Source organism: Stegastes partitus, unplaced genomic scaffold (genome assembly GCF_000690725.1).
Source record: "Stegastes partitus isolate 25-593 unplaced genomic scaffold, Stegastes_partitus-1.0.2 Scaffold534, whole genome shotgun sequence".
Classification (NCBI taxonomy): Eukaryota; Metazoa; Chordata; class Actinopteri; family Pomacentridae; genus Stegastes; species Stegastes partitus.
In genome coordinates this window covers 382,250-394,873 of record NW_007578265.1, presented here as the reverse complement: position 1 = coordinate 394,873, position 12,624 = coordinate 382,250, and the positions used below count along the sequence as shown (strand labels likewise).

The window sequence follows — 12,624 nt, the reverse complement described above, 5'->3', positions numbered from 1 at the left end:
CCCTAGTCCAAAGGGTAATGTAATTGTTTTGTACTTGTACTGACAGCTAGATGTTCAAAATAGGACCAGTATGCAAACAGCTTTGAATACACAATACAAAAATGAATAAGACACTCATTTAAAATCATTCCAGAATATCTTTTATTTCACTGCCCTCGTCCTATTCCCCACCCTCCCTCATCCCTATTGCTGCACTCAATCATTACAAGGATATGGTGCTGATTCCATTTTACAGCAGAATAGATAAATAAATAAGTACAATTCATCTCACTACACGCAAAAAGAGAGAAAAAAAAATCCATTCAAACCATTGATTTAATAAATATGCTTACATCTAGCTGTCCTCATTTATGTACATCCGCATTGTTTATGCTTTGGGACGGTAATCAACTTAAAAAGCTTATACATTACTTCTATGTGTAAACCCTTTCAAAAAAATGTTTTCTTTTGTTTAAAAGTTGATGTTTGTTCTTTTTACCTTCAGTGAGTGGAATTCATCATCAGCTTTGTCTAAAGTTACAAGGCCCAGCGCTGGCAGCTGTGGCTGTTGGCAGCTGCAAACAACCTATTAATGGCCACAAAGAAATACTTGTCTTTTTCAAGTCAAATGCCAATGGTCTCAGCATTGCAGGGCAAACTGCATGCATTGCCCTGAGCCCTGGTTTTGCATGATTTCCTTTGTTTTCTTTTACCTGACATACTCTTTGTGCAAAGATGGGTGAAAAGAACGCTGTGATTGTACCAACTGTAAAGTGTGAGCCTCGATGACTGTTACACTGGGCCAGTCCTTTACATAAACAGGGAGCATGCACGCTAAACTTCTGACCACAGCCATGTAGAGATGACTTCATGAACGAGTGAATACGTGACATGAGTTGTGATTTGGATGTGACTCAGACATTGAGATGCTCTACGTGGAAGAATGTGCACGGCAATCATTTGAAAGGCAAAAGCTACTACTCTCTCAACCTTGTTATAGTAATCGTGGTCTTGAACAGAAGGATGTATTTTTTTTTTTTTCATCTACTTGCATTATATCTGGGTTAGACATAACTTTAATCTTTGTGTCAGATCAGGGTGGTGTTTCACTGCCGTAAGCAGCTTTTTGATTGAATGAAAATCTACTGTTTTCTACTGGGGGATGAAGTCCATTACTGTCCTACAAAGTGTCAGCATTATTACACATTTAGACATCTCCTGGAGCTACACTATACACAAAGACATCACACTTGCTGTCGTACGACTTTGTTACTCTTGTACAACTGTCGGGCTGCGTTTGGCTCGTAGGTTCAAACGGATGGAGAGAAGAGAGTGGCGGGAAGTAGAAATGGACTGCTCAGTGCTCATGTGCTGCTGAGTTTCTGCTGCTGGGGACAAGAGCGTATGATTTGTTTAGGTGAACAGCAGGTAGCAATGTATGGAAGATTTCAAATGCCTAAATTAAAACTAATCAAACTAAGCATTCCTATATGTACAGTATTCCTCTTGTTGTATACATTTACAGACATTTAAACGAACAACAAATGTTAAAAGAGCAGTTATTTCATATTTTGTCTTTAATAACTGAATGAATGGTCTTTTATGGTGAAATTAATTTTCCATGCCACATTAAAATCAATGCATATACATCGAAGTAAAGCGGCGTATTGCATTTGAAAATGAAATGATTAAATAAATTACCTAATTGTACAACATGACAATCACATTAGGTATTTTTCTTCTTAATGAAATGGGCACTTTGTTGTGTTGTCAGAACAAGAGTGATATTCTCAGCTGTCTGCAGTAGTAATGTAATGCACTCCAAAATTCATTCATCTTGTAGTCTCACATTCAGAGATTAAGGCAATTTTACCTATCAACCTTGCGGGCATCTGATGTAGCTAAACGTACAGTCAGTAGTCGTGTACCTCCAGCTTTCTAGCCCACAAGAAACCTTTGTTTGCTAAAGCTGCCATTAGCTCATGTAAGCTATGATAAGCTCCACTCGCGGTTCCAACCCAAAAAGCGATTTCATTAATTCCCTCAAAGTGATTGGACAGTTGATTGCTTTTCATTTTGGCATTGACACGTGTCTCCACCTAAAAAAAAAAAAAAAAAAACAGAAAAAGCTTCCTTATACTTCCTCATGTAAACCAGTGACAATGTTTTGCATTTAATATTGGCAAATGAATGCTGCCCTCTGCTGGACAACACTGAAATGCACCACTTTGTAGCAAGTGTGCTGATACGTTTTTAATGTGGCGTGGAAATTCATGTCACAAATCAAGGAATTTATTCAGTTATTAACTATTTGAATTAAATAATTATCCTTTTAACGTATGCTTTCAAATGCATGAATAAAAAGGAAATACATATGACAATGTGCATTGTATTTCATTTTCTTTCTTTAATTTGTTTTTATCTAGGCATTTTAAATCCTCTACAGTTGGGCCAGTTTTGGTTTGCTCTCCAAAAGCATGTTAAGCCTCAGGTGACACGTCTTTGTCCCACTGCAGGTCACTGGTCGAAGCAGATCTTAGAGTTGGGATGCTCGGAGGAAAATGAGGTTCGCCGGCTTTCACATGGAGATGCTGCTGTAGAGCTTGTCAATCTTCCCCTTGAAGAATTCCTTCAGCTCCGGCCTCTTGGCCTTTAGCGTCGGAGTCAGGAGGCCATTTTCAATTGAGAACATCTCATTGTGGATGTAAATGTTCTTTACCTTTAAAGGAAAATGGAAAAGAATAGAAAATATGTTAAATGAAACCAAGATCCTCCCCTAAGCACATTTGGTTAATAACAGACAAGGATCCCAAGTTAGTGTAACTGTACGCAAATATTGTTGTAGATAACACAAAACCAAGAATAGGACCTGTGTATATACACAGTATTTCATATCGTATTCATCTGGTAAACCATTGCTTATCCAAGGGCACAAGAAGCTACATCAATAACCCTTTTTATTTATCCTAGTTCAACTTTATTGTTTATAACACAATAGTCCTTAATCCTGGAGTGATGCAGATATCCACATTACAACAGGATCAAACAGATCCTACTTGAGATACTGCTGACGTGTACTTTTTATGGTCACAGAGCTTTGAGACTATTGTTGTTTTACACATAAATACCGACCTGCTCAAAAGAGTGGAGGCCACTGGCTTTGCCCAGACGCACCAGATCTTCAAGGATTGCCTTCTTTAATTCCTGTTAGGAAAAGAAGAGAGTTAGCTTTGTTAAACGTCTGTTACCTCCAGCATATTTTACCAGGAGTTTTAACTGAAGGGTAAGTTTCTCAGCCACGTACTGTGTTTTTACATAGGTCCTTGTAGGTGCCCAACATGCCTTTCTTCTTGGCCCATTCAGGCATAACTTCAGGGTCAGGAACCACAATTCCTACCAAACAGGACTGAGAAAAGCACACAAAACATTTGTGGAAAGGTTAAAAAAAAAAAAGGGTACTGATCCAACTTGAAAAGCAACAGAAAATAACACATAGCCCAGATATACTCTCAGGAGTGATGAGTTACATTTAGGCCTTGAAAAGCTAGAATCTGAGCAAGAAACCTACTCCTATCAATATTTCCAGGGTATTAAGATGCTGTGTATGTGGATGTGTCCTTACCTGCAGGCTGTCTCCATGAACATAGAGCTGTGCCACAGGTTCGCTCCTAATGTAGATGTTCTCGATCTTCTCAGGGGAGATGTACTCACCCTGTGCCAACTTGAAGATGTGCTTTTTCCTGTCAATGATCTTCAGCGTGCCGTTCTGCAGGAGAAGATGAACCACAGTAATAATGAGAGGAAGAACTCTTCCCATGTAAGCACAATGCAATTTAAAAAAATAAATAAAAAAATACTCAATGGTATAATGTGTACTCACAGGCAACCACTTGCCGATGTCTCCGGTGTGGAGCCAGCCGTCTGCATCCAGCGTCTCTGCCGTTCTCTCCGGGTCTTTGAGGTAGCCCTTGAACACGTTTGGTCCCTTCACACAAACCTGGATGACAGATTAGATGAACAGAGGTTAGAGGTAAAGTGTATACACTCGCAACCCCATGGAACACATGTATTTACAAATCTGCAATGATAATACGTTGTCCCTTATATAAATCATGTCTGTCAATTTGTGGTGTACAGGTGCTCTAGCAATAATGCCAAATGTTGCTCTCTTGCATGCCTAATATCTGGTCTTGTTTCTTTGCCTGGTATTTTAAGAAATTTAAGTCAAATAGGGTGTTATAGCACTTTAAATGAGCTTACAGTTGGTCTCTGAGATGAAAACACACATACTCTTGCATATAAACATGTACAGTGTGTGTATTTCTTCCTTTTGAAACCACTTTGCGTACCTCTCCCTCTCCCTTTGAGGCAAAGTAGTTCTTCTCGGGAACATCCACCAGTTTGATGAGGTTACATGGCAGCGGAGCCCCAACGTGACCTAAAGATCAGCACAAGTAAACCATTAGAAACTCCACAACTCATTTTTTTCTTGTTTTTTTTTTTCACAATTTCAACAGTTCATTTCTCTCTGCACTTTGGTTCCACTGGTAAACACCAAGGGGGATTACAAATGAATATTTTCTTGCATTAAATACTCAACATTGACCATTTATGACGTTCAAATGAAGTCTAATATGTGGGGGGTTTATGTGTCTATTTAAAAAAAACAAAAAAAAAACAATCAGCATATTTTAACACATATCTCATGAAATATCAGAAGTGAGCAGCAGGGGGTGATGCTAGACTACTACTTTGATTCCACTAAGAGAATGTTCTTTGTTCGTTGTTATTGCCCCACTACAGGTTCAGGCACTCTTATATATTTGTCTGATACCTTGTAGTATCTTATGATATGCAGTAATGCAATTAGTATCCCCCTATACCCTTTTCTTAGTGTTGCTTCATTTATCCTCAGTCTCAAAAAGTATTGTGACAATAGAGTACAGCTTCCAATTTCCAGAAAATGTTTTAAGGTGAGTAACTGTACTTTTCAAAACTGCATCTCATAATATTTCATCAGCAGATAAAGTTGTATGGTTGCTCAGCCATTTATCAAAAAAGAAACAACATCCAGTAATTCAAAGTCAAAGAGGCCTAGATGAATAAATCTGTTGTCTGGAGTCAGTTGTAGAAGCCCACTTTCAGCAATGTTGTCTACTCTTAAGTGCAAAGCCAGTAACTTTTCTACCATCAGATTTTTACACAGTAGAAACTCCTCTTTTAAAGAAACATAATGGATGTTTGGTGCTACATGTGCAGCACATACATTTGTCACGTATTAATGTTGACTTTTACAATTATTGACTCATCACCAGACTCTATTGTGCAGTTGATTATGGCCCTTCCACCCCCCACCCGCCCCCACTGGGTATGTTGTGTAATCAGCTTTCATTGGAAGGAAGAGGGCACTATATTTGTACAAGTGTCATGATTCCAAATTGGTCCAACAACATTCCTTCCACTGATACAACTTCCTACACATACACTTTTAATATGCTAACTTGCTTTTGAGCTCTAAGACACAAAAGTGATTAAAATACATGGTTTATTTAAACTAGATACGGCACATCCAACTATAATTACTAATACAACTGATGTATATATATATATAGACCACATGGGAACTTACTCCAGTGTTCAGTAACACAAAGTTATGCAACACACAGAGAGAGTAAATGCATGACAGCTACTGGTTTTTAGTATTCACTTGTTGATGTTGGAAACTCCCTAATCAGGCATTATGTTTGTTAATAATGTGGCCTAAAAACTCTTTCTTTTCTGTCTTTCTCACACTTCCAGGCCACTCCCGTTTTTTGATCCCACAACTACTGGATACAACAGCCTCTCCCTCACTTTCACCCTGAATTTTTTTTCCCCCACTCGGTGCAATCCATAAATGATTCACTTGGAGGAGAGCAGACACAGCTTGAGTGTCTGAGAAGTTACATCATTTTATGAGTGGCATTGACCCCAACACTGCAGTGGCCTGTCCTAGTTTTGAGCTTCGGCTTTGAAAGATGATGGTAGCGCAGTGCAAAAAACAAAAGAGTAACTTATTAAGTCCATAGATACAGTGACCTCAATTAAACACTCTTAAAGTGTGAGGGTTGTTCATGCTTAAGATTATGACTTATTCATCACTGTAAGACCTTTGAACTGTGTTGCTGCACACAAGTAGTGTGCGGTGATTCGAGCAGAGTCTAAGGAGACCTGTCTGAGGTTTTCTAGGCCTGTTGTGTAAACACTCACCTGGGGTCCAGTCTCCAGGTGTGGTGAAGGTGCAGCCAGCTGTGCACTCTGTCTGGCCATACGCCTCGTACACCTACACACAGACAAAGTTGAGATGAGGGCTGTGTCAAGAACATACTTTACTATCACATGTGCATGTTGCAATCTGGTAGTTTGTACGAAGACCAATTCTAATTTTAGATCCAGAGATTGAGGTCATTTTATCTGATCCCCACATTTTTTTTTGCCTATTTTTGATTTCCATCCACTCCTGAGGAAAATATCTTTCTTTTCAGCTGTTCAATGTTCCACTATGTTCACCAACTGGTCTTTTAGGTTTTAAAGCTTTTTGTTTGAAAACAGCTGACTGCGACGGAGAATCACACAATGAGAGCGGTGGAGAGAATCAAAATAGTAAAACTGCAGGATGGAGAGCTGAACAGGCAGCTGGAACTCACTGTACAGCTCTGTAAAGCCAAATGGAGCTGCAGATTCAGATGATAATTCTCAGCGGGTTCCCCACTACAAACTTATTTATGTTGTCATTTGATGGCTGTGATGGTTAGAGACCAGCCTGGAGAATTTATTATGATATTAAGACTGAGTTGAAGAAACATAGAAGTATGAACACGTGTGTGGGTCTGACCTGGCATCCCAGAGCTGCTCTGAGGAATCCCAGGACACTGGGTGAGGTAGGAGCCGCTCCTGTTATAATCATCCTCAGCCTCCCTCCCAGACTGGCCTGCACGACATAGAAACACATTATTAACACAGAGGGGTCATTATTTTCTGTATGGCAGTAAGAAACCAAAGAAAGTTTCAGGATTTAGTAACATTTGAATCAGAATCTGATGGCAGACAGTCCCGATGAAGCAGATTAACTGTGCAAAGGGTAAAACTCTTAATGAATATTCAGTAAATAAACACTTTTGGGAATATTCTATGTTGTAGAGAAATACTTAAGACACACAAGTGGATACATGTAGGCAGTTATAGCTATGTATCTTTTACACCTGCTTATTTATACTGACACATTTAAAAGATTGGTTGCAGGCTTGCAAGGTGTGAGTCTTTTTGAAAAGACAGTTTGTTTTTTTCTTCAGTGAACATTTGTACTACAACAACACACACACAAAAGCTGTTGTGGTTAAAAAAAAAAATCCTGGTGCCACTCTAGAGCTGCAGTAGTGAGATGTGTAATTTGTTGTTTGTAATTTCAATTTGTAAACTTGCTTTAGAAATACACAGGAATTAATCTAAGTGTGTCATTAAAGGTAAAAACTGCACCTTAATCGTCCTAAATTTTCACACAGTCTCCAGGTATTTGTCCAAATGCACTGAGCCTACAGGAGTATATATGTTGCAGTGTTGTTGTTGCAGTAGGATAACAGCAGCTGTCGTGACAGATGTCTTCAGTGGCACATGTGACAGGCATTGTAGGGCCTTAGGGAAACACCGATTACCTGAATCTTACTGAAGAAGATTTTGTCCCAGATGCTGTCACTACGGATGATCCCGCTGCTGACCTCAGCACCTTTTCTCTTGGCAGCAAAGTTGAGCAGCCAACGCTTCAATGGGCTGTTTGCCTGGCTGAAAATCTGCACAGGAGACAAAGATGACACACATGTTGTGGGGGCTGGAGACAGTCCTGCTTCAATCCAGTTGTTAGAAACTATTTATTTCAATGACTTGCTCTGAATTCTCTGGAAGGAGACACCACCAACTCAAGCACAATAACTTCCTAGGAACTCTCTGGTATAATTTTGGGGTTTGAACTACAGACATAAATACTCCTGGCTTAAACCACAGCTACACTGCTAAGAAAGATCTTTGTATGACGAATAAAGAAACCAATCCCATTTAATTTTCCAGGTGCGACCCTGTGTCACACTAGGAGTTAGTTTCCAAACAGTGCCAGTTTTCTGAAGAAACCCACAGAAAACTGAACAAGCTTAACCACTTCATCTCCAGCCAAACTAGCAAACAGCCATTTCTTTAAAAGCCCTCTGTGTATGTGTTCATCTCACCTTGTCGTACATGCGGTTGAGCAGTCGAGGCACCACAGGGAAAATGGTCGGCCGCAGGGCCTTCATGTCATCTGGGAGGAGACGGATGTCACCCTGATAGAACCCAATCCGTCCTCCATGGCAGTACACCACAGACTGCAGAGACACACACACACACACAACACAAACAGTGAGCTTTATACTAGTAAAGCTATCTGGTATCTTTGGAGACAAAATCTCAGCTCAATAAGGAGAGTTTTTAAATACACTGTTCACCATGANTCCACTATGTTCACCAACTGGTCTTTTAGGTTTTAAAGCTTTTTGTTTGAAAACAACTGACTGCGACGGAGAATCACACAATGAGAGCGGTGGAGAGAATCAAAATAGTAAAACTGCAGGATGGAGAGCTGAACAGGCAGCTGGAACTCACTGTACAGCTCTGTAAAGCCAAATGGAGCTGCAGATTCAGATGATAATTCTCAGCGGGTTCCCCACTACAAACTTATTTATGTTGTCATTTGATGGCTGTGATGGTTAGAGACCAGCCTGGAGAATTTATTATGATATTAAGACTGAGTTGAAGAAACATAGAAGTATGAACACGTGTGTGGGTCTGACCTGGCATCCCAGAGCTGCTCTGAGGAATCCCAGGACACTGGGTGAGGTAGGAGCCGCTCCTGTTATAATCATCCTCAGCCTCCCTCCCAGACTGGCCTGCACGACATAGAAACACATTATTAACACAGAGGGGTCATTATTTTCTGTATGACAGTAAGAAACCAAAGAAAGTTTCAGGATTTAGTAACATTTGAATCAGAATCTGATGGCAGACAGTCCCGATGAAGCAGATTAACTGTGTAAAGGGTAAAACTCTTAATAAATATTCAGTAAATAAACACTTTTGGGAATATTCTATGTTGTAGAGAAATACTTAAGACACACTAGTGGATACATGTCGGCAGTTATAGCTATGTATCTTTTACACCTGCTTATTTATACTGACACATTTAAAAGATTGGTTGCAGGCTTGCAAGGTGTGAGTCTTTTTGAAAAGACAGTTTGTTTTTTTCTTCAGTGAACATTTGTACTACAACAACACACACACAAAAGCTGTTGTGGTTAAAAAAAAAAATCCTGGTGCCACTCTAGAGCTGCAGTAGTGAGATGTGTAATTTGTTGTTTGTAATTTCAATTTGTAAACTTGCTTTAGAGATGCACAGGAATTAATCTAAGTGTGTCATTAAAGGTAAAAACTGCACCTTAATCGTCCTAAATTTTCACACAGTCTCCAGGTATTTGTCCAAATGCACTGAGCCTACAGGAGTATATATGTTGCAGTGTTGTTGTTGCAGTAGGATAACAGCAGCTGTCGCAACAGATGTCTTCAGTGGCACATGTGACAGGCATTGTAGGGCCTTAGGGAAACACCGATTACCTGAATCTTACTGAAGAAGATTTTGTCCCAGATGCTGTCACTACGGATGATCCCGCTGCTGACCTCAGCACCTTTTCTCTTGGCAGCAAAGTTGAGCAGCCAACGCTTCAATGGGCTGTTTGCCTGGCTGAAAATCTGCACAGGAGACAAAGATGACACACATGTTGTGGGGGCTGGAGACAGTCCTGCTTCAATCCAGTTGTTAGAAACTATTTATTTCAATGACTTGCTCTGAATTCTCTGGAAGGAGACACCACCAACTCAAGCACAATAACTTCCTAGGAACTCTCTGGTATAATTTTGGGGTTTGAACTACAGACATAAATACTCCTGGCTTAAACCACAGCTACACTGCTAAGAAAGATCTTTGTATGACGAATAAAGAAACCAATCCCATTTAATTTTCCAGGTGCGACCCTGTGTCACACTAGGAGTTAGTTTCCAAACAGTGCCAGTTTTCTGAAGAAACCCACAGAAAACTGAACAAGCTTAACCACTTCATCTCCAGCCAAACTAGCAAACAGCCATTTCTTTAAAAGCCCTCTGTGTATGTGTTCATCTCACCTTGTCGTACATGCGGTTGAGCAGTCGAGGCACCACAGGGAAAATGGTCGGCCGCAGGGCCTTCATGTCATCTGGGAGGAGACGGATGTCACCCTGATAGAACCCAATCCGTCCTCCATGGCAGTACACCACAGACTGCAGAGACACACACACACAACACAAACAGTGAGCTTTATACTAGTAAAGCTATCTGGTATCTTTGGAGACAAAATCTCAGCTCAATAAGGAGAGTTTTTAAATACACTGTTCACCATGAAGTTGGAATAAAATATTTTTTTACCTCATCTCATGAAATGATTGTGACAATGCGATTTATTCTTGAAAAACTGTGTTGATATCACAATATACATACAATACAAATCGTATTAAAAATGAAACCACAATTTTGCAACCTGTGTATTCAGGCTTAAACAAAATTGGGGGTATTGAACAACAGGATTTAGCTTTTTTTTTCATTTTTCAACCTTGGTCAATGTAACAGGAAACACATATTCGAGGGAATTTCATGCATAAGAATTTCCAGTATTATGGATCAATGCGTTAAGACATGGTGGCATACTGTCCAAAAGCTTGTTGATAGTGTCAATGAGCAGGGCATCTCACTCTTCGGTCAGATCCCGAAGTCAGAATTCATTTTACCTGATAACTGGGACTCAGTATGAAATCACTGAACCTGATCAAAAGTGATTACTGATGTGTATAAATTATATATATATATATATATATACACACACACACACACACACACATATATTTCAACTTTTTGGGCAACAGTGTATAAGTATAGGCATAGATATAGGTAAATGTGTTTCAGAACCTATCGATATAAAAGTCATAAAAAATCAAGTCAAATTATTTCCAAAAATGTTGAAAATTATTAGAAGCAAACTTCACCTCTATTGCAATTTTTAAAACAACAGTCCAAAGAGCAGTAATGAGAAAATAAGCAAATGTGCACAACATTAGTGGGCACATTCTTAAACCCTGACAGGCACTTGTTGGACATGTGACATACCAGTGTATGCCTCTGTCATCAGACTGTGGGTCAAGGTTCTCTTTCCCACACTAGCAAGTCTGAGGTCACATAGCAAAAAGAGGAACTTGTCAGTTTGCATGCACTGTTTCAGTCGTGTTTTTGAATTGTGATTTACTGGATGATGTTGTCTGACCTTGTCGGTGATTTCTAGGCAGAAAAAGAAAAGAACCTACACACTATGATCGACACATTTTATTTCGTAAATTTGCATAAGATTTACATTGTCGTCAAGTTAGTTAAGTGAAAGCGCAAGTATTTATTCTGCTGAAAAATGACTTCTGTAAATAACTTATTACAGATGACATGAGCAACATTTTATCGTTACAGCTGCTTTTAGTGGAGCCGGTTTTAACTACAGTTCACTAGTTTTAGTTCAGTATTTTCCAGAGGTCAACTCCAGTGGTTCATAACATAACTCTCGGTTATGCCACACTCATTTCTTGTGATTTATTTCTCATTGATAGAAGACAAAAGTAACGTAATATGCAAACACTCAAGTAAAGTCCTCTAAAGTCTCTCTCCTGTGATTGATTAAGTCCCGAATAAGTCAGCTCTGTCTATCAAAGCTGCACATTTAGATTTTTTTTCAGTAAAAATAATCCCATCATGCCTTAAAATAACCTAGATTTAATTCTACATGATTGCTTTCTCTGTGACATGTGAATCTATGAGGTCTCTGCCTCTGTCCCCACCACTTCTTGCTGCAGCCCGAGCACACCAGCTCACCTACAGCTCTGTTCAAACACTGTAAAACCACTCCATGCTACACAATAGCAAGTTGTAATATTGGAGTAATTCAGCCACGTGTATTTGAATGGGAAACTAATTCTAAAAAAAAGAACAATGATACAGAAAGCCCCACCTTGCAAGATGACAATTATTTCATTATGTTTGCTACATATGAAACCTCAGAATCAGTCTGAATCTGTTTTTTTTTTTTTTTGAGATGGTCACTGCAGTTTTAAGGTGGAAATGGCTTCTAGCATATCCATCCATCCACTACCTATCCCGCTTAATCCCATAGACTGTATAAAAGATGGACGTAGCTACCGTGACGTCACCCGTTGGTTTCTGCACTGAGAAAATGAAGTCAGCGTTTTGCTACTTCCTGGTTGACATCTTGGATTTTTGGAGCCAGTGATGCAAAAATCGTCGGAGGGGGGGGCGGAGCCATAGGAGCAGCGATTGGTCAGGTGAGATTTAGAGGCAGGCCCTCTTTGCCTGTCCACATTTACCGCCTTCTGCTCGCTTCGTCTGTATCATCGCTGCCGACTGTCAATCAAGCCAGCCACGCTCCTTGCCTCGCAAAATTCAGTATTGATTTATTTTCAGATGGGCCACCTGATCTCTGAATTTGACTATGAAAACTAATA

General features: G+C 39.7%; 1 protein-coding gene across 1 annotated transcript in view; it reads right to left on the bottom strand.

Moving 5' to 3' along the window:
- Nucleotides 1-534: 534 nt before the first annotated feature.
- acsl6 (acyl-CoA synthetase long chain family member 6) overlaps nucleotides 535-12,624 on the bottom strand; it is a 47,698-nt gene continuing 35,608 nt past the window's right edge. The window contains exons 12-21 of the mRNA XM_008287996.1: nucleotides 10,216-10,350; nucleotides 9,652-9,786; nucleotides 8,835-8,930; nucleotides 6,229-6,301; nucleotides 4,329-4,417; nucleotides 3,860-3,976; nucleotides 3,602-3,745; nucleotides 3,284-3,385; nucleotides 3,112-3,183; nucleotides 535-2,698 (exon numbers count right to left, since the gene is read on the bottom strand). Coding sequence (XP_008286218.1) covers nucleotides 2,558-2,698; nucleotides 3,112-3,183; nucleotides 3,284-3,385; nucleotides 3,602-3,745; nucleotides 3,860-3,976; nucleotides 4,329-4,417; nucleotides 6,229-6,301; nucleotides 8,835-8,930; nucleotides 9,652-9,786; nucleotides 10,216-10,350 — 1,104 coding nt within the window. The 3' untranslated portion in view covers nucleotides 535-2,557. The remainder of the gene's footprint in view (nucleotides 2,699-3,111; nucleotides 3,184-3,283; nucleotides 3,386-3,601; nucleotides 3,746-3,859; nucleotides 3,977-4,328; nucleotides 4,418-6,228; nucleotides 6,302-8,834; nucleotides 8,931-9,651; nucleotides 9,787-10,215; nucleotides 10,351-12,624) is intronic.